General features: G+C 45.5%; 1 protein-coding gene, 2 long non-coding RNA genes and 1 pseudogene across 10 annotated transcripts in view; 3 read left to right on the top strand and 1 right to left on the bottom strand.

Moving 5' to 3' along the window:
* LOC109025985 (uncharacterized) overlaps nt 1-11,383 on the top strand; it is a 46,175-nt gene extending 34,792 nt beyond the window's left edge. For 2 of the 3 annotated variants that reach the window (XR_010129613.1, XR_010129612.1), the window contains exons 3-7: nt 5,959-6,260; nt 7,127-7,425; nt 8,216-8,345; nt 8,676-8,719; nt 9,918-11,383. This is a non-coding gene — a long non-coding RNA (uncharacterized lncRNA). The remainder of the gene's footprint in view (nt 1-5,958; nt 6,261-7,126; nt 7,426-8,215; nt 8,346-8,675; nt 8,720-9,917) is intronic. The other variant, XR_010129614.1, reaches the window with a different exon arrangement.
* Nucleotides 11,384-16,285: 4,902 nt separating this feature from the next.
* Nucleotides 16,286-20,968, bottom strand: SP5 (Sp5 transcription factor). Of its 2 annotated transcripts, none has more exons than XM_031008767.3 (2): nt 20,415-20,968; nt 16,286-19,719 (listed from the first exon to the last, which is right to left on the bottom strand). In XM_031008767.3, exons 1-2 carry the CDS (start codon nt 20,463-20,465, stop codon nt 18,574-18,576), a joined length of 1,197 nt encoding a protein of 398 aa, XP_030864627.2. In that variant the 5' UTR covers nt 20,466-20,968; the 3' UTR covers nt 16,286-18,573. The 2 variants fall into 2 exon arrangements, with proteins under 2 accessions (XP_030864627.2, XP_055236237.1); XM_055380262.2 differs by lacking the exon at nt 20,415-20,968 and adding an exon at nt 19,910-20,394.
* A 454-nt stretch (nt 20,969-21,422) lies between these two features.
* LOC101137796 (uncharacterized) lies at nt 21,423-23,641 on the top strand (annotated as a pseudogene).
* A 323-nt stretch (nt 23,642-23,964) lies between these two features.
* LOC134756653 (uncharacterized) overlaps nt 23,965-24,828 on the top strand; it is a 95,233-nt gene continuing 94,369 nt past the window's right edge. For all 5 annotated transcript variants that reach the window (XR_010129607.1, XR_010129609.1, XR_010129608.1 and 2 more), the window contains exon 1: nt 23,965-24,108. This is a non-coding gene — a long non-coding RNA (uncharacterized lncRNA). The remainder of the gene's footprint in view (nt 24,109-24,828) is intronic.

Genomic DNA, 24,828 nt, shown 5'->3' with positions numbered 1-24,828 from the left:
TCACAGATGGATTCAACAACTTTCTGACTGGCAATTGCTAGAGAGAGCTAAGTTATTATCTAAAGACTTGGAGTTGGCTGGGTGCAGTGGCTCACGCCTGTAATCCCAGCACTTTGGGAGGCTGAGGAGGGCAGATCACTTGAGGTCAGGGGTTTGAGACTAGCATGCCAAACATGGTAAAAGCCTGTCTACTAAAAATACAAAAATTAGCTGGGCATGGTGGCACATGCCTGTAACCCCAGCTACTCGGGAGACTGAGGCAGGAGAATCAGTTGAACCCGGGAGGCAGAGGTTGCAGTGAGCTGAGATCATGCCGTTGCACTCCAGCCTGGGTGACACAGCGAGACTCTGTCTCAAAAAAAAAAAAAAAAAAAAAAAAGAAGACTTGGAATCAATAGAAAGGAATGACTGGGTTAAAATAAGGGGTTGTGGACATCAAAGTTTTTCTTATGTAGATGAAGCCTCCAGCTAGCAGGATTCAGAGAGAATAGATGGTAAATGTCTCTTATCAGACCCTAAAGGATACCGGACTCAGTTTAATCTCTCCTGGATCAGGAAAAGACCTGTAAAGAGAAGGGGATTTTCTACAGAATGGAGATTTTTCTCCAACAGAGATAGTTTTTCAGGGTCATTGCAAAATACATCAAAGAAACATATTTAGGGGTAAAATACTTTGATTACTTTCAGGGCCTGCTATTTGTCATGTGATGCTATACTACAGTCAGCCTGGAATTTGGTATCTTATTGTTACAAACAGTCTCTTTTGTCCATATATATATATATATATATATATATATATATATATTTTTTTTTTTTTTTAAGACAGGGTCTCTCTCTGTCACCCAGGCTGGAGTGCAGTGGCGCAGTCTCAGCTCACTGCAACTTCCGCCACCCAAGTTGAAGTGATTCTCCTGCCTCAGCCTCCCTAGTAGCTGGGATTACAAGTGTGCACCACCACACCTGGCTAATTTTTGTATTTTTAGTAAAGAGAGGGTTTTACTATGTTGGCCAGGCTGGTCTTGAACTCCTGACCTCGGGTGATCCACCCGCCTTGGCCTCCCAAAGTGCTGGGATTACAAGCGTGAGCCACCACGCCAGCTCTTTTGTCAGTCTTCAGATCTCTGTTTCAATACTAATGCTGGTCAGTTGTGCCTGAATTTCAAGGGAGGAGGGCACAGTGAGGCATGTCTAACCCTCTCCGTCATGGCTTGAACTAGTTTTTCAGGTTTACTTTGGAATGCCCTTGGCCAAGAGGAGGAGTCCATTCAGTTGGCTGGGGGGCTTAGAATTTTATTTTTGGTTTATAATGGAAGATGGATCCTTTGCAATGTGAATTGGCCACTCCCCCTTCAAGTTCTGGAGTCTACTCCAGAACTAGATTCCCTTGAATCTAGGCTAGCCTTAGTGATTTGCTTATAACCAATAAATTGTGACGGAATTATCATTAAAAAGACATTCCCTCTTGGAACCCAGCTGCCATGTTGTGTGAAACACAAGCCATGTGTGGAGGCCACAAATAGGTGCTCTGGTTGACAAACTCAACTGAGCTCAGACTTCAATTCATGCTAGCTCAGGTACCAGGCATGTCAGCAAAGCAGTCTCCAGATGATTCTAGCTCCCAGGCATTCAAGTCACCCCCAATGGAGTCATTCCTAAAGGAGGCTCCAGCCACTGTAGGACACAGCCCACTCTCACTGTGCCCTTTGTGAATTCCTGTCCTGCAGAGTACCTGAGCGTAGTACAATAGTTACTATTTTATGCCATTAAGTATTGGGGTAGTCCTACTTAGCAATAGGTAAGCCAGAACACCTGGTTAGATACACAAGCATTCATAAGAATCATGTCACTTTCAAGCAGGAAAAGACCTCAAGAGATCATCCAGTCCTCCTCCCTCAGTTTTCAGATAAGGAATCAGAGTTACATGACTTGTCTGAAGTCATGCAATTAGCTGGCAGACCAAGAGTCTGAAGTCCTTTCCCATTACAATACAGACATGCTCATCATGCCCTGCAAACTCCTATGAACTGGAACTACAGCAGCTGTTCTGCCAGGGACAGGTTCTTCTCTAAAGTTCCAGCTCTCTGGAGGGAGAAAGCCCTGACTTTGGGTAAGCCTTTAAACTGAAGCTCCCTGTGGGGTCTATCTAAAGAGTCATCCCTTACTTTACTAGGCTGGCCAACTTGGTTCTTCCTTTTCTCAATCTTCCTTGGTCTTTCTCCCTCTCTTCCTTGTGGCTTCTGCCACTCCACTATTTTCTTCTCTTTCCCTTTTTCAACACTGGGTATTGAAATACTGTGTATCAATCAATGGCCTTGAGGGGCACAGAGTATGCTTGAAATTATGGGGTAAGACTCATAACAGAAGTGAAAGGGATCATCCAGCTGTTGGCAGTTATCAGAGGAGCTCAAGATTTGAAGAGACAGAAGTAGAACACCCCATCTACAAGGAGACTCCTGACACATCTCATCAGTCACCAGGGTCCTAAGGAATTACATTTGGAAATTCTTTAATCTCTCTTCCATTTATATGATCTCAGAGAAGTGAAATGATTTTCCTAGATCATACATAGTCTTTGTGCCTCTTTGGAAATCCCAAAGCATCAAAATGGGTAGTTGCATTTTTCTCCTTTAAAGATTTTATTTGTGGCCTTTTAATATTTAAATCACTGATATTCAAAGGTACATTTTCAACATCAAAAATTTAGACTTTATAGATAGCAGCATTAAGTTCTAGCATTGGGAACACATTAAAAGGATGCTTTTCAAGTGTTTAATGGAACATATGTATCTTCTCAAGAGTGGTGCTTTAGCATGACTATAAAGAGGGGAAATTCTAAAACAAGGCCATATTCTTCAGAGGAAAAAAGTAAGCCTTATGAAGAAAGAAAACAGAAAATCAGATTTTTAAAGCCTGGTCTGGGAAGATATTTAGGGGTTGTTTAACTAAACTCAAGTATATCTAAGAGGTTGACAATTCATTCTGTCCCACTGAAGAGCTGGAAATATAAAGGAATCATTAAGTTTAAACCTAGTAAAATTGTTGGTTTGGGTTCTATGTTCCTGTTTTTATCTAGAAAGCTTTCACATTTCCAGAAAAGAAAGAGAAATGATTTTTATATATTTAGTTTTAACACAAGGTCTTGCTCTGTCACCGAGGCTGGAGGGCAGTGGTGCCATCTCTGCTTACTGCAACCTCTGCCTGCTGGATTCAAGCAATCCTCCCACCTCAGCCTCCCGAGTAGCTGGGACTACAGGCATGTGCCACCATCCCCTGCTAAACTTGTTTGTTTGTTTGTTTGTATTTATAGTAGAGACAGGTTTTGCCATGTTGCCCAGGCTGATCTCGAACTCCTGAGCTTGAGCGATCTTTCCACCTTGGCCTCCCAAAGTGCTGGGATTACAGGCGTGAACCACCATGCCCAGTCCAGAAAGATGAATGATTTAACTAAACACACAGATGGAGAGACTGGTGCACAAAAAAGTAAACATAGTTGATCAAGGTCAAGGATTGGTCCATTTAAATCACAGTTCTTTACTGCTTTTGGATTATGAATTCTTTCAGGATTCAACTAAAGTTCGGATCCACTCTCCAGAAAAATTTGGACATTAAAAAATTTGCATATGTCTTAGTCAGTTCTGGCTACTATGACAGAGTTCCATAAACCTGGTAGCCTATAAACAACAGAAATTTATTTTTCATAGTTCTGGAGGCTGGGAGCCCAAGATAAGAGTAACAACATGGTTGGGTTCTGGTGAGGGCCCTCTTCAGGTTTCAGACAGCCAACTTCTCATTGCATCCTTACATGGCAGAAACAGGACTAGGGAGCTCCTTGGGGTCTCTTTTATAAGGGCAGCAACCCCATTTATGAGGGCTCCACCCTCATGACCTAATGACCTTCCAAAAGCTCCACCTCCTAATACCATCACATGGTGGGTTAGGATTTCAACATATGAATTTTGAGGAGACAGAAACATTCCATCTATAACAGCATACAATGCCCATTCACGAATTCCACATCTGTGAATCTCTGGGCTAAATATAGGATAAATCCAGACAATGGATAAAGTGGTTAAAATGATGAACTCCATCTTCTATGTTTTGAAGTAGAAATTGAGCCCTATTACTGAAAGGGTTTAAGGAGTAGACCATAGAATAGGACCATATAAGTAGTATAATACTGTTTTTATTAAATATTTATATTGTGCATATACAGAAAAACAATTTTATTGAGTACTTGTTATGTACCATTTTTCTAAGTTATTTAATCTATATATTTTATTTTTTAATGAATGAATTTTTTTCTTTTTAAAATTTCAATAATTTGGGGGAAACAGGTGGTGTTTGGTTGCATGGAAATGTTCTTTAGTGGTGATTTCTGAGATTTTGGTGCACCCATCTCCCAAGCAGTGTACACTGTACCCAATGTGTAGTCTTTTATCACTCACTCCACTCCTACCCTTCCCCTTGAGTCCCTAAAGTCCATTATATCATTCTTATGTCTTTGCATCCCCATAGCTTAGCTCCCAGTTATAAGAGAGAACACACAATGTTTGGTTTTTCATTCTTGAGTTATTTAATTCACTTAGTTATCTATTCACTTAGAATAATAGTCTCCAACTCTATCCAGGTTGCTGCAAACACCATTATTTCATTCCCTTGTATTCCATGTTAACCTATACAACCTAATCCCCACAGCAACCCTATAAGTTAGACACTATTGTTATAACCATTTTGCAAATGAGGAAATCTCACACACACACACACACACACACACACACACACACACACATACACACTCAAACTGGAAGCCACATGAGGTTAGGAATCATATCCAGCATCTGGGACACGGCAAGGCACACTGAAGGTGATACATAAGGTTGTGTTGATTTAATGAATGAGCCAAATGTTAACAGTTTTTTTTTTTTTTTCAACAGAGGTAGAGGATAAGGCAACCCTTTTATTGTCTACTTGTGTTTTGTACTTAATTTTTTTTCTTTTTTTAGACGGAGTTGAGCTCTGTCGCCCAGGCTGGAGTGCAGTGGCACCATCTCAGCTGACAGTGACCTCTGCCTCCTGGGTTCAAGTGATTCTCCTGCATCAGCCTCCCCAGTAGCTGGGACTACAGGTGCACACCACCATGCCCGGCTAATTTTTGTATTTTTAGTAGAGACGGGGTTTTGCCATGATGGCCAGGTTTGGTCTCAAACTCCTAACCTCAAGTGATCCACCCTCCTCAGCCTCCCAAAGTGCTGGGATTACAGGCGTGAGCCACTGCGCCCAGCCTACTTGAATTTTTTTTTCTTTTTTTTTTTTTTTTGAGACAGAGTTTTGCTCCTGTTGCCCAGGCTGGAGTGCAACGGCGTGATCCCGACTCACTGCAACCTCTGCCTCCTGGGTTCAAGTGATTCTCCTGCCTCAGCCTCCCAAGTAGCTGGGATTACAGGTGCCCACCACCGTGCCTGGCTGATTGTATTTTTAGTAGAGATGGGGTTTCGTCATGTTGGTCAGGCTGGTCTTGAACTCCAGACCTCAGGTGATCGGACTGCCTCGGCCTCCCAACGTGCTGGGATTACAGGCATGACCCACTGTGCCTGCACCTGCTTGAATTTTTATGATGAGCATGTTGGCAGATCACGGTTAGTGTTCAACAAATATCCATGTGCTTCTCTATGTATCCCATTCTCTGTGCTTCTAGGTGTGTTCGTGGGACTAATTCTCACCAATGGAATGTGTGTGGAAATAATGCGTCTCCTTCAGGCTGAGGCAGTTAAGAGACAAGGACTATTGGGGGCCATCTCTGAGGCTGGCTATCACAGAGACCATAAGATATTCAGCAACGTGATAGACTCAGTTTGCCTGTGTAATTTATAGAGGACGTGAAGACAAATTTCAGGTTGCTGTTTTGTTGTATAATTCCCTGAAATTATCTTGTTTATTGGGTCTTTCCTGCCTTACTAGAATATCAGCTTCCTGAGAGTGTAAAGCTCGTGTCTGTTCTGTTGTCTGCTGTTTCCCTGGTGCCTGACACAGTGACTGCCACATGAGAAGAGCCCCTAAAATAGTGAAATAAATGAAGAATCACATGAGTGAAATCCTCTTGGTACCTGAGTATGGGCAAAGCTGGAAAACAGTGATGGAGTTTTCCATAGCAGCATCCTAAGAAGACACCCTTAAGTGGGTGAGAACGCATTTTGAGGACATCAGCAAACACAGCCTAAGAGGGGCTTAAATGGTGATATCACCTGGGCTTGCTTTCTCAGGTACTCTTTTAAAAGGATGTAATTCACAGCTATCCCAAGAAGACTCACCAGGAACACCATTAATAACTGCCTTAGAAGCATTTTGTGATCTATCATTTAGGATATTTGTTTAGTTGCTGTAACAGGTACCAAGTAACAATGGCTTAAACAAGATGGTCTGTCTTTCAAATAAAAGTCCAGCTGGTAGGCAGCCCAGGAAAGGTGGGCTGCTCTGCTTCATGTGATGGTCTGAGGACCCTTATGCCTTCTGTTTTGTTGCTTTGCCATCCTCTCGGGTGTTGTCCTATCCACATGATTGAGTTAAATGCCCACCATTATGTCCGCATTCCAGCCTCAAGAAAGAGGAAAGAAGAAAGGGAGAGCATGCAACTTTCTTTTAAGGATGTGACCTAGAAGTGACATACATCACTTAGGCTCACATGCCATTGGTGGGAACTTAGTCATATGGCCACACCTAGTTGCAAGTGAGGCTGGGATATGTCATCTCTAGATGGACAATCATGCACCTCCCAAAAACTTGGGGATTACTATTACCAAAAGGAAGAAAGAAAATATGAATGGGTGGGATTGGCAGTCTCTCATCTGTAGGAAAGCATCATGACTGATGCTGAGAAACTCTTTGCCCAAGTCTTTATGGCCTATATATGTAACTCCATATTACTGACAGTGTGCATCACAGGGTGTGGTAGGTGGCTTCTAAAATGGCCTCAAATGATTCCTGTCTCCTGGTACTCATGCCCTTGTGTAATCCCTTTTTCTTGAATGACTTCCTTCAAGTTAATAGACTGTTGATAGGCTGCCACTTCTATGATTAGATTATTAAAGATGTACCTTCATTTTCCTAGCAGACTTTATTGCCTTTGCAGCTTGCAAGCTTTGATGAAGCAGCCATGTTGGGGAGGCCCATATGGCAAGAAACCAAAGTCAGTCTCCAGGCAATAGCCAACAAAGAACTGAGGTCCTCAGTCCAATAGCCCACAAAGAACTGAATCCTACCAATAACCACTTGAGTTTGGAAATGGATCCCTTACCAATTGAGCCTTCAGATTAGACCCCAGCCTTGGTTGACACCTTCACTGTAGCCTTTTATGTAAGATCCTGAAGCAGATGATGCAACTAAACTGTGCCTGGACTTCTGATGCACAGAACCCGTGAGATAATAAATGTATGTTGTTTGAAGCCTCTAAGTTGGTGGTAATTTGTTGCAACAAAAAAAAACTAATACATAGGGGTCTTTGTTAAGACTGCTGCTCTGGGTCTAACTGTTTTAGGAGCACCATACCTGTTCCTTCTGAGGCATGGCCCTTCCATACCTCCAGATCCATCAGTCCTCCACACAACACACACCCACACCACTACCACCTCTTCTCCATCTGAGACACTCTCCTTCTCTCTTCAGCTGTGGCTTCTTCCACCTCCTGCCTTGTGGTTTTTGCTTTTTTTTTTTCCCTTTGAATGGTCACTCAACATACTCTTCTAAGTTAGTTTAGATTATGATAATAGCCAGGAAGGTAGTGGTACAGGAATGTCTTTAAAAGCTGGAGAAATGAGACTTGGGGAATGCAAAGGAATGACTGTTAGACATTGGGAAGTTGAGATTGCCTCAGAGAAGCCATCAGACCCAGGATTCTGGAAGAGATAGACAGAGACAGTTAGCATCTTCCTAGAACCACCACCGTATCCCCACTCAAACAGCTCAAGGAAGAAAGGGATTCTGGTCTTTAATCTGAACCCACCTCTTATAGATGCCAATGGGAAGAGACACTACCAGTTAAAACTATGGCATATTTACTATACTGACCATACTTGTAGTACCTTATATTCACAACAAAATACTTATTGAGTATATAGTATGTGCCAGGCATTATATTAGGCTCCAGTATGTGGTAGTGAATAGCCTCTGCTCTCCTGATGTCCCTAAATATTTCCTGTCAACGTTCTGTATTTCTTACTAGACTGCCAGCTCCATGACAGCAAGAACCTTGTATGACTTTTTCATGATGGATGTTCATCTGTGCCATCTGTAAATATTTAATAAATATTTGTGGAATACATGAATCCAAAAGTGAATGGAATGATAAAGAGGTAAGATATCAGGTGAGGGAGTAAGCTTTTACAGTACAGTGACTTTACTAGAATGCAAACTCTACGAGGGCTGGACCTTGATGAGTATTGATTGCTTTATCTGTACAATAAAGAGGCTTGATTTGGTGAACTCTGAAATCATTTTGGTTATAAACCTCAATGACTCTGATTCTGAACTGTCACAGAAAGATATGAGCCCAGAATAAAATATCTAGAACATATATATTTAACTCAATTTTTGTGACTTCAGTTCAGAATTTAATTAATTTTAGTTGGGAATTTAGCAAACCCAAGTGATCATTTAGTGTCTTTATTCTTATATTTTGACAGGGAAAGGATCATGACATCTACTACAGCATTTGGCACAGACCCAGGTAAATAAGATAAAACTTCTAAGTCATTTCTCCTCTTCGAAATCATGGAATATATTGTGTCAGACCTCAGCAATCAGCTGTGGACTTTTTAAAAAGGAAAATCAGATATGGATTTATTACCTGAGCATTTGCCATTGTCAAAATGTGTAGATGTTACCCCATTCATTAGGTTTTCTCTTGTAAGGAAGCATTTCTCTAATGGTGATCTTCCAACCACCTGTCTTAGAGTCACTGGGGTGATGTTTATAATGAAACTAGCTTCCTCACCACTAGACCAAATGAATTAGCAGTTCTAGGGATGTAGCTCAGGATCTTCCATTTAAATAAGCATCCCAGGTAATTTTCATGCATGTAAAAAGCTGAGAGCCACCATTCTTAGTACTTTGGCAACTTCAGACCAAAGCTTCTCTCCATACTTCTTCCGAGTCTTCTCTCAGTCTCTATGCTCCTCAACCATCTCTCCCTTTGCTAGGCTGCTGGATTCCTATTGAATGCGCTTACTTGTGTAATGCACATGGATAATGATGTTTTCATTGGATCTGGCATGCTGTTTTCTCCTCTGTTAAATGAGAGAATCAGAATTGCTGATTTTTTTTTTTTTTTTTTTTTTTTTAAAGACAGAATCTCCCTCTGTCACCCAGTCTGGAGTGCAGTGGCACGATCTCGGCTCACTGCAACCTCTGCCTCCCCAGTTCAAGTGATTCTCCTGCCTCCTGAGTAGCTGGGATTATAGGTGCCTGCAACCACGCCCAGCTAATTTTTGTATTTTTAGTAGAGATGGAGTTTCACCATGTTGGCCATGGTTGGCCAGGCTGGTCTTGAACTCCTGACCTCAGGTGATCCACCCGCCTCAGCCTTCCAAAGTGCTAGGATTACAGGCTTGAGCCACCGTGCCCAGCCTCAGAGTCAGTGATTTTTAAGTCTCCAACCCCAACATGCTAAATTCTGTAAGTTGTGGCTGGGAAGATTTATCTTGTCTTAGAGAGCTCCCTTGATCTCTCAGGGATTGGGGCCTCCTTGGGAATATGCTACAGTCAGCATCATCCTAGCTTCTTGTTATTGTTCACTAGGGAGGCCTCCTAAAGGACCCCAAACAATGATGATTAGATAGTTTAGACTTGGGGGCAGAGTGAGGGGCCCATTCTCTGAAAAAAAAAAAAATCATAGAATCATAGAGGTATTTTCATTTATGTTACAGGTTTCCCTGGTACTGGTAATTCCCAGCAGCTTTCTACAATTCCAAAGGTCAGAAATAAACTGCCAAAAAAATTTTACTAAATCATGTTCTGGTCTGGGATACAGCCCTGAAATGCACTTTGAGCAAGAAAGACTTTGTAGAGGAGAAAAAAGGTGGACCAGTGAGGATTGGGCTAGAACCAGAGGAAAGTGAACATTCTTGGTTTAGATAAATATCCACAATCTTCTAAGGTTTTCATGTGTACTACAGAGAAGCTCCAGGCTCCTACATTTCCCTGTGGGTAGTTTTAAAAAGCTGTAGCAAAACAGAGGCTGGTGGTGACTATGCTTATCTTTTAGAAGAGCCATCATTGCATTTCTGCAGCACAGAATATATACGTGTTTTTTACTCTTAGTGGTGGAGTTTATATGTGATTCATGATGTTTAGTTGTTAATCATCCAGTGACACTAAATACTGCTTAGTTAGCTCAGTATGCCCTTTAGGAAACCAGATATTGCTAAAGTCACTGTTCGACTTAATGGGGAAAATTCCACTAACATCTAAAATATGTGATTTATAATTCAAAAATGTAAATCCTGTATTGGTATTACATACTATAAAAGGACAATTGTCTACATAATTACATAACATGCATGTAAGGATCAATATTTAATTAAGACTATTGGTGTATTCTCATTGGGAGTTAGAGCCCAATATTCTCAATTGGGTGAGAATTTCAGCCAAATGGTCTATCCATTTTCTTTTCTTTCTTTTTTTTTTTTTTTCTTGAGACAGATCTTGCTTTGCTGCCCAGGCTGGAGTGCAATGGTGTGATTTTGGCTCACTGCAACTTCCGCCTCCTGGGTTCAAGCGATTCTCCTGTCTCAGACTCCCGAATAGCTGGGATTACAGGTGCGCACCACCATGCCTGGCTAATTTTTGTATTTTTAGTAGAGATGGGGTTTCACCATGTTGGTCAGGCTGGTGTCAAACTCCTGACCTCAGGTGATCTGCCTGCCTCGGCCTCCCAAAGTGGTGGGATTACAGGCGTGAGCCACTGTGCCTGGCCAGTCTATCCATTTTCTATTTCCCCAAAGTAACTTGTGAGAAATGTCTTAGGCTAGAATTTGCTTATATATTTTCCATCTTGCACATGGTTAAAACGTGCAGTTTCCTAAACTGGTGGTTCTTGAACATCAGTGTGCATTAGAATCACCTGGAGGGCTGGTTAAAACACAGATTGCCAGGCCGTTCTCAGGGTTTCTGATTTAGTTAAGTCTGGCGGTTGGACCCGAGAATCTGCATTTCTAACCAGTGATCCCAAGTGATGCTGATGCTGCAGGTCTGGGGACCAATGTCTTGAACTAACAGCTCTGAATAAAGATCTAATTGGATTCTGAATGCCACAGATGCAGTTTGGAGATTGTTTTTCAAAGCAGAATATCCATTTGTGGAATAAAACAGTTTATCATTGTTATTACCTGAAGTAATTTCTCTTTCCTTTGTGTTTTTAGAGGAGTTTTGTTGGTCGCTTTTATCAGGCATTAGGCCTTGTATTACATTCATTTGTGCCTATGCTTTATGTCCTTTGTGACTGTGAGCTCTTTGAAGGACTGTGTTCATCTTTAAATCCTCATTGTACCTTACATCTTGTAGACTTCAAATCATTGTTTGGTAAATTGAATTTAGTGATGTATACATGTCTTGTGCCTGCTTTCCTACATGTAATAATTATAAACAACAAATATCAAGTTAAGTATGCAGCTCACATATTCTTTTTTTTTTTTTTTTGAGACAGAATCTCACTCTGCCACCCAGGCTGGAGTGCAGTGGCGTGGTCTCCGCTCACTGCAACCTCTGCCTCCTGGGTTCAAGCAATTCTCCTGCCTCAGCCTCCCAAGTAGCTGGGATTATAGGCATGGCATGCACCACTGTGCCCAGCTATAATAAGATTCATTCAGAGTTTTTGGCTTACAGATGTTAGACTTGAGGCATTTCAGCTTTGGAAGAGACCATAAGGATAATTCAAGTCCAAAGGTCCTTAAAGTCCACCACATCTCCTCTACAGCCTACTCATACTCACCTTTAGTTAAAAAAACACAAAACATAAAACACAAAATTCCAAAAACCTGGGGTGAGGGAGGCACCTTCCTTCCTGGGGTCCATTCCAAATTTGAGAAGGTGCTCAAACCTTGCCTTTCTACTTCTACCTAATGACCCTATTTCAACCCCTTTTGATATCCTGTTTAGATAGGATATTCCCCACGTCTGTTATTCCCCATTTGTTTCCCCTTTCCTTACTCCTAGATCTCCCTGCTCCAGAAGCAAGGGGGTAGCCACAGGCCCACAGCCTCTAGCTGCTGGCTGCTCAGGGCACGCAGGCTTGCTATTGACAAGTCTGAATCATGACTGATGAAGGGAGTGCTCTCTCCCTAGAAAACAACTTGGCAACTTCAAACCTAGGCTCACTACAGAATTTCTTACCACAGTGACTTTCTTGGCAGTTGTCTGCAGTACTATCAAGAGATGACATGGACTTCAAGGATCAAACAGGGGAGAAAAAGGCTTAAAAGAAAAATAAGTCTCCATCAGAGGTAATAACCACAATGAGAACTATACATAGCTATGTGCTTATAGGTGTTAGTTCACATTCCCCTCATTAAAATTATAGCTCAAGAAATAAAGGGCTGTTTAATGACTTGGGTATATAAATATACTTCATTTGTATATTTTTTACTTGCTAAAATCTATCCAAATTGGTATTACCTCAAACCATAATCTTCTACTGTATTTTATAATTTTACTTTCAATTGCCATGTATTTTTCCCACTGATGTTCACAAATTCACAGGAAACATCAGCCATGTACTAAATAAAATATGAATTGAATCGACAAATAGAACTATAAATTTAATTCATGCACATGTAAAATTTAGACCAAAGAATAAAAATGTCTATTAAAAATACAGCCAAGCATGGTGGCTCACACCTGTAATCCCAGCACTTTGGGAGGCTGAGGTGGGTGAATCATCTGAGGTCAGGAGTTTGAGACCAGCCTGGCCATTGTGGTGAAACCCCATCTCTACTAAAATACAAAAATTAGCTGGGTGTGATGGTGGGCACCTGTAATCCCACTACTTGGGAGGCTGAAGCAGGAGAATCGCTTGAACCCAGGAGGCGGAGGTTGCAGTGAGCCGAGATCCTGTCACTGCACTCTAGCCTGGGCGACAGAGATACTCTGTTTCAAAACAAAAAAAACCACAATCGATTTAAAATACTACAGTTTAGAATCCTGTTGAGTTCCGCATTATTGGGAGCAAAATCAAATCATGGACATAAATACGCTGAGAAAAGCAAGAGAGACACATGACACAAAATGAAAGTTTCCATGCTAGAAATGGACATGGATATATAGAAGATGTGTGACATCCACAAGTCAGAATGGAAAAGAAAGCAAGACACAGAATTCATAAGAATAAAACTCACATAGAGATAAGAGAAATGAGCTTTCATGGTATCTGATGTAGGCTTTTGGGAAATTGCCACCAAATATTTTTAAAATTAGGACACATTTTCCCAACCATAAGCATAAATGAGTTAGCCTTGATATTTGCTTCATGAATTGGGTAAAATTAAGCTGAGGGCCAGATGTTTTCCATCTGTGTTTTAGATTATGCTAAACATAAAATGATTAGAAAGCACCCATATATGACTGGTTTAACTATACATGAAAAAATCAGATAACATTTAGACACTGCCTTAGACTTTAGAAAATTTTAGTGTATTTTGATGTCAGAATTTTGACAAGTAATGAAAATATTAGATGAATAGTTTTACTGTAAAACAAACTTCCATTTCATAATAGGCATAATGAATCTTCATAATGCTGAAACAACTTTTTGAAAAGTGAAAGCTGCAGATTTTCCAAGTGGTATCAAACTAAGAGTTGGGTTTATTTACCCTGAATTACATTTTGGTATGAGGTAGACAACCAAAATGTATTAGTTAATGTGGGTTATTATGTGTTGTGCAGATACTACTATAGTTCATATGCATAGGCTGATTTATGAATTAAGTCTCAAATATCCAATAGAGGATTATACTTTAGATAATTGCTAAAGACACGGAAAGAAAAGTGCATAAAGTCTAGAAAGGGAAGTCATCAAAATGTCAGCATGAAACTATATCAATCATCATGTACAAATCTTCAATTGGTAATAAGCTGTAATAGTAAAACAGTTGTGAAACTATCAATCCATAGCTGTTTGATTACATCTTTGTTGAACAAATATCACTTGTTAATTATAGTCAGGAACATCAAGTTATTCTGTAATGTCCATAAATTAATCTGAAACATTGCTGTCTCTGGCAACATAGTAGATTCCTTAAAAATAATCAAGGAAGGAGCAACTGACATCAAGATCTTTATACAAAAATGTGTTGAGTCTGAACATCAGAGAAAAATTTACTGTCTATATTAAATAAATCACATGCCACACTAATCAGGTTACCATTATAGTGGCCCAATAATGAAACATGTTCTTTTGTTGTATTAATCTAAACATATATCTCATTACTAACATACATCTATCTAGATATTTTCCTTATTTTTTCCTACTCTATTGAACTATGTTGGTGCATGACATTTCAAAACTGCCCTGGGTCTCATACTCCTTTAAAGTTCTCTCTATCATGCAAACCAGAAGGTCATGATATTTAATAGAAAATTAATATCGCTTGTTTTGAGTGGCCCTCAATTTGGGACATTAGCAAACTATAATTACACTTACTATAACACAAAGCTTAAAGTTTGAATCTGATTCTATAACACAGACTATTTCCCAGTGAGAATGGTCAACTTACCTTGACTAGTCATTATTTAATGTGATGAGCTAATGCAAGTAAAAGTGGCTTGCAATTTTAGAGCCCTAAACAACTTACTAGATGTTTACATGAATTTGAAGTCATAGCTACAGCTATAACATTCTATGAAACAGTCATAGCAGAAATGAAATAAATAGAAAACACTGAAGATGTTGCTTTCAACTAATACTTAAAACCCCACAATATTAGAATAAAAAATAGTACAGCTTGGGGTAAAAAAACTGACTTTTCTACAAATGTCATTGTTTCAAATAGGTTTCTGCAAGAGGCATGCTTGGCAAGATTAATTTTTTAATTGGCATGTCTTGTTTGATTAAAGTAAAATAATTTAAAAGAATATACAATATACGGCCGGGCGCGGTGGCTCACGCCTGTAATCCCAGCACTTTGGGAGGCCAAGGTGGGCGGATCATGAGGTCAAGAGATTGAGACCATCCTGGCCAACATGGTAAAACTCTGTCTCTACTAAAAATACAAAAATTAGCCAGGCATGGTGGCACGCACCTGTAGTCCCAGCTACTCAGGAGGCTGAGGCAGGAAAACTGCTTGAACCCGGGAGGCAGAGGTTGCAGTGAGCCGAGATGGTGCCACTGCACTGCAGCCTGGCGACAGAGTGAGACTCCGTCTCAAAAAAAAAAAAAAACAAAAAAAACCAAAAATATAGTCATAAGATTTAAACACTAGTTGAAACTAGAAAATAACATGGAGATTACAGTTGTATTTTCTTTAACGTAATTTAATTTCATTCATTACCAGAACTATTTAAAACTAGTGATCAGTTAAGAGTATATTTGCACAATTTTTTCTTGAGAAAAGCAGGTAACTACAGTGTTAATAAATTCAGAAACACGTGCTTCTAAATTAACTAATTTACTGATATTTCAATTTCTCCATGTTTCCAAGTTCTTGCTCAGAATGGTTCAAAAATTGTTAAAATTAAAATAATATCACGAATTTTAGTATTTTAAAAGAATACTGTACATTACATTTGCATGCTAATAAAACAGTTGCTTTAAAATCTACAATGCCTACTGACATTTGAGGCAATCATTAACATATTTTCTTCAATAAGTTTTTTAAACTTAATTGAATTGTGTGCTGGGATCTTTAAGTGAAACCTTGAATAAAGTTGGTGGATTAAACTTACTTTTTTAATGCTGCCTACTTTTTTAATGTTGTCAGATTTGCAGTGGTACAATCCTATCAGATTTGCAGTGGTACAATGAGCAAGCCTTTCAGCTGTACCAAGTTAAAGACCATACTTTTTCAATTTGCAGGTGCAATTAAGTAAAACCATAATAAAGTTATTTTGTCATAAGACTTTATTCTACTTTAAAAAATTATATATATTTATTTTGTTTTTCTCTAATAACCACAAAGTTATCTATCTCCAATATCTCATTTCTTTAGATATTAAATTCCATATATTTAACAACCAAAAAATTATAAGAAAACTTTATCTTCAACACATCTTCTGTTTGGATACTAAATAAATGATTGGCTCTGTCAATAATAGCTAGTAGACTCATTTTTAAATTGCCATTTTTCTTTCTCTACCAAGGTCATTCTTTCAGATGAAAGAATCATTTCAAATTTTGAGTCCAAAGCCCTTGGTCTTTTCACTCTCTAACAAGGATTCCTCTTTCTCACCACTTTCCAAAAATCCTTTTCTGAATCTATAGTTGATCCCAGGGCATGGTTCAGATGGGAGTTTCTGTAACTTTTTAGAGAAAGGTGAGAGTTTCTATAACTTTTCACATTGCTTTAGACATCAAAATGTGTAGTCTTGATCTAATGACTTAGATCTAATGATTTTGATTAAGATTACATATTTAAGTGTATATTAATATTACTGCCTAGCAACTTTATCACTATTGCTTGCAAAACTGCCACACCCTTGAAAATGTAACCCAAACTCCTCTTCCCAGGTGAAGAACCATGAAGACTCACATTCTAATTAGTCATTAAATAGTTCCAATATCTCTTATTCTAAGGTATATTGCCACTATGAATCTAATATTCATTTACTACCTTGTCCCAAGTTACAGAATAAAAATGCCATTTTTTAGGAGTATAAAAGTAATTTTCATCTGAATTATGTTGATATTTGTGTTTTACTTCGTATAAGAATTCAAGAACAACCCTCAAAGCTTTTAAGAACTGATCCTTCAGTTTGACTTCAAACAAAAGGCAAGGTAAAAGCAGTTTGTAAACTGTGAAATCCTATCAATTTGTACACACTTCAACTATCATGAAAAGATTATTCGGCTCTATTAAAATTTGGCATTAATGATGCTAGCTTAACATGTTAATAAAATTTAGAACATTTTCTGTTCTTTGCTAATCTTAAATCAAGATTTAACTGCTGATAAAAGTTTCAGTTACAGGTTTAAAAACTCAAATATTAGAAAATATCAAGGAGTTAAGACACTTGATAAAACATTTGTAAACTTCAAAACTTCAACTTTTAGAGAAAGGCGAGGCACCTAGACAAAAACTACCCTATTTCCACATTTCCAAACCATGAGTATTCCTGGCTCTTCCCTGAGAAAATCTTAGACTACTTCAATGATTAAAAACATCATAAAATTCAGATACAAAATGGAACTAAACGTCCTGGCCTAGCCAGAAATTCCTGGGTGGTTACTGTGAAATAAGACTTGTTAAGACGTCCATCGCAAGATTAAAAAGAAAACAAGCAAGACAACGCTGGGTATCGTGACGGGACTGAAATACAGGAGTGGCGTCTGGGAAACTATCTTCTTGGTTCTTTCCCAGGCAAAGACCAACCTGAACAAGGGTCCCGTTTCTCTGTATCTCTCCACAAAGTCTCACCTGTGAACAGATCCTGGCGCCTCTAATACCTCTCTTAACACCAGCATAGTTGTGACCTGTCCCGAGAGTACCAACAAATAGAAAGCCACAGGGAATTCGTCAGGTAAAAACAAACTTGGAAGAGAAACAGTCTCGGGTGAATCCTAAGGCTGCAAGAGAAACTCAAATTGTGATTGGAAAATCTTGCCCTACCTCTTTACCACAAAACGGAATTGCCTGCCTTTGTCCATTCCTGAACCCAACACATTTGCCCAGATCCTTCCAAACCAAAGAAGCCTCCGACACAGGCAGACTATAGGAACCATCAAATTCCCGGGGAAACCCGACCGCTTAGCACAGCCACCCAGAAGAAGAAAAGATCAAATGAGACCGGCTCAGCGGGGTCTTCCTGTAGTGACCCCTGAGTTAAAGTATTTATTTTCACGCTGCAACTGCTGATCACTTTACAGAGACATATCATGCTGTAGCTCTGCATGGAGCTGAAGACAAAAGCAACATTTTTATTAATGTTATAATTATTATAATTATCTTTAACAAAGCTATTAAATAACCTGTACAAAGCCCAAACCGGTCCTAGCGAAAACCCGAGCACTGTTTCAAATCTCCCAAGTTCCTTTCGCTTCAATTCAGCAGCATTTCCTATATACAAGGCCAGCCCAGGGTGGTCCCCCAAAACTGTAGGTCTCCCTGACGGTGGGAACGGTTTAGAGTTTGGAACCGCCCTGGCGTAAGGCAGAGCTCCCAATTATAATCCAAATGCCCCAGCCCCAACCCTACCTCCCCGCTCCTGGGAACTGGGTCCCTATGTCCGAGGGCAGAGGAAGTTGGGAGCCTGGCTCCATTTTGGGAGGCAGGCAACGGAGAGGGTCCGTCTGCTGAGTCTCCCCTCCGCCAGCTGCCCACAGGTCCCCGGATCTCCCGCAGAGGTGCTGGGAAGCGGGTCCACCTCCGGGAGGGCTCACAGGTCCCGCGCGTCCTCCCGCTTAACCCCGGCCTCAGCGACTTTGAGCTTCTTATTCTGATGAGTCTTGACGTGCTTCGCGAGGTGGTCGCTGCGCATGAAGCGCTTGCCGCACTCGGGACAGGAGAAGCGCTTCTCGCCCGTGTGAGTCCGCAGGTGCCGCTGCAGCTCGTCCGAGCGCGTGAAGCTCTTCCCGCAGAAGAGCCAGTTGCACACGAAAGGTCGCTCGCCCGTGTGCCAGCGCAGGTGCGCCTTCAGGTGCGACGTCTTCCCGTACACCTTGCCGCAGCCCGGCACGTGGCACACGTGCTGCTTCTTCTTCCCCGGCTCCGCCTCGGGGGCGCCGCCCGCCGCCTGGCAGTTGGGACAGCGGCAGCGGCGGCACCTCCTGGCCGTGGCCGCCAGGGGGGCCTTGGTCTGCAGCAGCGCGGCGATCTGGCTCTGGTACTGCGCAAAGTCCGACGGGCCCAACACCAGGCCTCTTTGTAGGGCGGCGGCGGCCGCAGCAGCAGCGGCCGCAGAGGCGGGGAAGCGGGGCGCGTGGGGGGCCCCGGCACAGGCGCCGGAGAGGCCGCTTCCCGGAACCCCGGAGGCCCCCGGCCCGGCGCCCGCCTGCGGGATGCTCCACCACGGGAGGTCGTCGGGGGCCGGGTTGGGTGACAACTGGCGGCAGGTGGGCGGCGGGGGCGGTGGCGGCGGCGGAGGCAGCAGGTTGGAGTAGCCTGGCGGGAGCGCGGCCTGCGCCGCGTAGGGCACGTAGGTGGGCGCGCAGCTGGCGGGCAGAGCCGCCATGCTCGAGGGCAGCATCTTGACCGGCGAGAACTCGTAGGGGTAAGAGGGGTCGGCGGGGGGTGTGAGGGGAAGCTCGTGCGCAGCCCCGAAGGACGGCTGCAGGTGCGTCTTCTGCGGCGTCAGCCCCAAGCTGGGGTGCGGGGGCGGCAGTGCGCCTGGCGAGTGCGCCGGCATGTCGGCGGTCCACGGGTGGAAGAGCCTGGAGGGTGAGCCCAGCGCGGGGTCGTAGGGCACCTGCAGGAAGTCCGGGGGCGCCGCCGCGCCCGGCTGGCCGATGCGGCTACAGGTGGCGGCCAGCAATGCCAGGGGCGAGTGCTTGCCCAGGTCCGGGGAGGCGCTGGGGGTGCGGTCCTGCATAGGCGGCAAGGGAGGGCGGAGAAGAGACAAAAGGTTAGCTCCAAGCGCGGACTCCGGGCCAGCCCGCCGCCCCCACGCCCGCTATTATACCGCCGCCCCTCCTCCGTCCCGGCCGTCCCTCCCCCGCCACCGCACCCCACGCACGCACCCACCGGCCGAGGGAAACTTTTGGTGCCTGCGCTACCTGAACGTGGGGCCCGCGAGCGCTTCTTGCTAAACTACTTGGTGCACTGAGACGCCATCCAGCCTTAGAGGAAGCAGGCGCGAAGTGGGAGGGGGAGGCATCCGACGGGCCGCTCCCGGCTCCGTGGTCAGTAAGAGTCGGGAAACACCCACAACCCCGCCGCCCAGCCGCTCTCCCTCCCATCTTTTAAGCTCTCTTGTCCTCACTGCCTTCGCGCTCCTCCCTGGCCCGCCTCAGGCTGAAATCAGCAGGAGGGCCCAGCAGAGTGAGCTCCGGTCCTGTTCTCGGCCAGCCGGGCACCTCCGAACAATTCCGGATCCACGCGTCCCTCCAGCAAAGGCCACACCGGATTAGGTGTGAAGTTGGCGTGGGCACCCCTAGGCCTGGCTCCAGCTGCACCCATCGGCGGGGTTCCCTTTGAGGTTCAGGGTGCACGGAGTACCAGGAGAGATCCGGACAAGGCCCTTTCCACCTTTCTCCCGCCCCCTCCGGGCTTGGCCCTGACCTGGAGAAAGGCCTGCAGCGAGTCGTTCCGGAGGACGGCCACCGCGGCCATGGCTACGGCTTGCAGGCCCCTGGCTGCGGAGCGGGACGCCGCCGCCGAGGCATGGACACCCGAAGGCGAGGACGAAGGGCCGCCCAGCCTGCCTCCCTGGCGCCTGCTCTGAGCGCCGGGGCCCTCCCCGCCCTCGCCCCTCGCCGCGCCCCGCTCGCTCGCCCCGCGCGCGGTCTGAGCGCTTCAGGATCACCTCCAAGAATTTGATAAGGACTTTGCTGGGCCGCCAGCCAGTCAGAGGGAAGATTTATGGCTTTGAAGTTTGCCGCTACCCAATCATCAAAGAATAGCGGCTCTTTCAGAAGCGAAAGCAAATCCTTTGAATCCACAAAGCTCCTATGGTGTGTTTGTTGGTCTGGATAAAAGAACTGATTATTAGGGGGGATGGGAAGGGAGGAGATAAAGGCGGGACAATTAATGAAGTAATCACTATGTGGGAAATGTATATACACAAATAATTGGATTTTCCTGATCAAAGGGGGCCTTGCCGCCTGGAGACCTGCGCTTGGGTTGCTCGAGACACTTCCCGCCCCCCCCCAACATACACACACACACACACACACACACACACACACTTGCAATTAAAGATTTGCACCGACGCAGCGCCCAAAGTGACAAAGTGTCTTTGTTATCTCTGGAAAAATCTGCCTTCGGCTTCCAGGCGCCGGACTTTGAGACGGCAAAGAGTGTAACTCTCCCCTGTATTTATTTGCACACCCTGCACCCTCGCCGCACACGCACCCGCCCGCGCACACAGCGGACCCAAGCGAGATCCCCGGTGGGGCGTGGGACCGACAGCGCCCGGCCCGCCGCGTGTCCCCCGCCCGCCGCGGTGGGGCCGAGGGCAGGGCTGTGACCTGGGGCGGGGCCGGGCGGCCGCCCAGCGCGGCGTTGGGTGGTGCGCACGCTCCAGGGCCGCCCGCCTGACGAGCGACCGGGGCTCTCCTGTGACGTTCCCGCTGGCGACCTGGCAGTTTTCCTCAGGCCACAACTTTCGCAGAGTGGACCTGGGAAAAACACCTGCGCCGCGCATACCCTCAAAGCTGAGCTTGGCAGGACACCCAAGGCGACCCGTCATGCCCACCCGAGGGGAAGAAGCTGTGCTGTCCCGCCCCCTTCTCCCCAGGCCACCCTGGACGCCCAGGAGGCCCGGGCTGGGCTGTGGGGGGCCGAAAGCCCCAGCGCTGCTGGTGATTTCTCGCCCGGAGCCCCGCCAAGCCAGCGCGCCCTCTCGCAAGCCTGGCAGACCAGGAACTACTGGAAAAAAGGCGCGGTCGAGGAAGCCTGGTTGTGGTGGTCCCACAAACCACAAATCATACGAGAGAGGATCCCGAAGGCGGGAGAAAAGTCAGTACAGACTTGTTCCTGTCACCTTTGGAAAGAAAAAGTTCCTCACCAGGCGCGGGGCGTGCTTTGCCCTGGGCAGGGTCGCGCTTGCAGGGGCTTGGGTGACCCCCATCCCTCCCTGGCGGCTCACCTCCTGCCGAGGAGGGCCACCTGCCTCCTCCTGGCGCAGGGCGCAGGGCGCGTCCTGCCCCGGCACTGCGGACCCCGGGATCGCCTCTCCCGGGCGCGCGGGCGGGGAACCGCGGGGTGCTCACCGCCCTGGGGCATTAGGGGCGCGGAACCGCGTTGGAGGCCTCGCGGCCCCGGCTCGCGAGAGCGCACTGCGGAGTGGCCGCCGGAGCTCGGCCTACTCCTCTCCCCCACCCACCTCCCGTCGGACACAGTCTCCACTCTCCAGGCCGCCGGCCGTGGGGGAGTCCCTAATCAGTTCGCGTCCAGCCTCTCTGCCCGTCTTCCTCACGGGAACCGCACTGCGACCGGGACGGACGGGGTGACCTATCTCCCGATGCAGCGTCAGAGGTTAGCCTAACTACAACGGACTCGGAATCTGGACTGTATAAGGATGCCCTCCGCACTTCCATCAGGGGTCGGGGATGCGATGCCTCCGGGCCCACCTTCTCCCACGCCCAGGGCGCGCCTGCGGAATGAGAATATCGTACTCAAGACGGGTGGGCTGCTTGCGACCCAAATACAATGGGTCCCTCGCACATCCTGCACTCGCACGCCCCCTTCTCCCCCAACGAGTTGTCCCCTCTAAAACGCGAGCGGCGACCACACAACTTGGCCGACCGGATCTGGCTTCTGAAGATGAGGTCGGCTGCTCTGGGAGCGGAGAAGGGGAGAGAGCTTAGTGGTTTCATCCGAGGCCTGGCCAACCTGCTCCTTCCCACGCTCCCGTCCAGGATTTGAGTCTTGGAGAAGCGTGAGACTCGAGGGAGCTCTTTCCTGGATGCAAGTCGGAGGCCAGGGAGCCCCTTGGCACACACTCGCGCCTGCACATGCTCGCACCCTCGAAGCGATCTGGTTCCTTAGCGCTGGTTTCCTTTCCAGCTTCTTTGAGATCTTCGAAGTCCCCTTTCCCAGGGAGGCGGGCAGGGCCGGGCTAAGCAGGATGGAAGGCAGCCCTTTTTATTGAATCTGATAGCTACTTTCCCAAAAAGGCCAGAAAAGCCATTTCACATCTCCATAGTTATGGGAATTAGCTTTTTCTCCAAGACGCCCCCATTAGCCAGTTAAACCATCAGTGGGCCAACAGGGTCAAAGTTAGTGGCTTGGTGGTTGAAAGCTCGGAGTCCGAACTCTCTGAAGACATTTTTCCCGCCTTGCCACTTTCTAGTTGGTGACCTTGGCAAGCAAGGTACTCAGCCGCTGTGTACCTCAGTTTTGCGGTTTGTAAAATGGGAGTTACAATAGTGCACCCCTTGTAGAGTGGCTATAGGTTTAAGAGTTAATATACGCAAGGTCTTTAGGACTGTGCTGAGCGTACAGAAGGCCCTCTCTTGAGTGGTCGCAGTTGGCTGCTCTCGGCCTCATCTCCGTTTGTGAAAACCCGCCCAGATTCCGGTCCTCCCAGGCCCCAGCTGAAGTTTGGAGAGAGGCTTTGCTGAATAGCTGTTTAGTCTCCCCCAACCCCCTTGGCCCTCGGAGCTCCTGGAAAAAGTTCTTAATGAAGTAATGTTGAGAGCGTCCATTAAAAATGCAATGCTGGGAGATCAAAGTACAATATTTATTTTAGAAATTTGTTGTAATCACCAAGAGATACAGGTATCAAGGCCAAATGTCAGTTCCATTACACAAAGCCCCGCGCCCGGGAAGAGCGTGTGGCTGCTCTGCCATAATGTAAAGAGACATCAAAGACCGAGCGCGCTGCAAAAGTGCGCAGCTGTCGGGGAGAGAGTAAGCCCGGGAGGGCCAGGCGCGCCCCAGACAGCGCGGGGGCTGCGGGGGCGGGGGTCAGTTCAAAGAGGTATCCGTTGGGGCGCGAGTTCACAGGAGGGAAGATTTAATGGGCTTTCTTTTGTTGGTGGGTGTGTTTGCGCACGGTGGACCCAGGAACTCCTATGTGGTCCTCCTGCCTCGGGGCGGAGATGGGGGTGGGGTGGGAGCTGCGAATGTGGAGCAAACTTTAACCGTGGCGGGGGGCGGGGAGGTTGAATACCAGTCTCCAGGCGGCGGCTGGCACAGCGGAGCTGCTCTCCAAGCAGCGGGGTTCCCAGGCTGGGAAGTTTGCATTGCCGTTTCTTTGCGGGCGGGCGGCGAGCGCCGACTGCATGCCACCTGCGAGAGGAAGAGGCCGGTAGGTGAACCCGCAGTGACACTTGCGCAGGGGACGGACCAGCTCTGCGCGCTCTGGGATTAACTCAGGGGTTGCTACTTCCAGCCCAAGCTTGGTACCTCGCCTCGGGCATTTTCTTGTAGCAAGAAGGGACGCATGCCTCTGGCATAAATCCAACCAGAGAGTCACCCCTCTCAAGCTGATTTTTTAAAAATCTAGATATTATTTAGATCATTTCAGCAAATTCTTAATGCTTTGGCCTTTCACAGTAAGATGTTGCTTAATCGGCTGGATCTCCCCCCTCCTTGCCAAGGAGACTCAACTTTGCAATTGCCCATATCTGCCTAGTTAAATCGTTGCTATACTAAAGGTTCTGGGAGGGTGGGGACAGAATTTCCCCGGTGCTAATGCGGCACTGAATCGCAGGAGGCTGCCCATGCATTTCTTCAGTCATCTACAACCAAGAATTCTCAGAGCAGTCCCTCGGCAGCCTTTTGAAGCTGTGCTAGAGCAGAAAGCTGCTATTGTTCTCATCTCTCAACAAGGAAAGGATCAAACTTTGCCTCTTCAATTTGAAAGATTTTTTTTTTATGGTGGTGGGGGGAGGGATTGCAATCTGATACTCAAAGTTAACTTTGAGGATTTGGAGTGGTCTCCCAGTTTAAGCTGCAGATCAAATCACAGATGCCCTAACGCCTGCATCTCAAGTCGGGGGCACTTCATCATTAATACGGTGGAGTA

Source organism: Gorilla gorilla, chromosome 11 (assembly GCF_029281585.2).
Source record: "Gorilla gorilla gorilla isolate KB3781 chromosome 11, NHGRI_mGorGor1-v2.1_pri, whole genome shotgun sequence".
Taxonomy (NCBI): Eukaryota; Metazoa; Chordata; class Mammalia; order Primates; family Hominidae; genus Gorilla; species Gorilla gorilla.
This window is presented reverse-complemented; position numbering and strand designations above follow the sequence as displayed.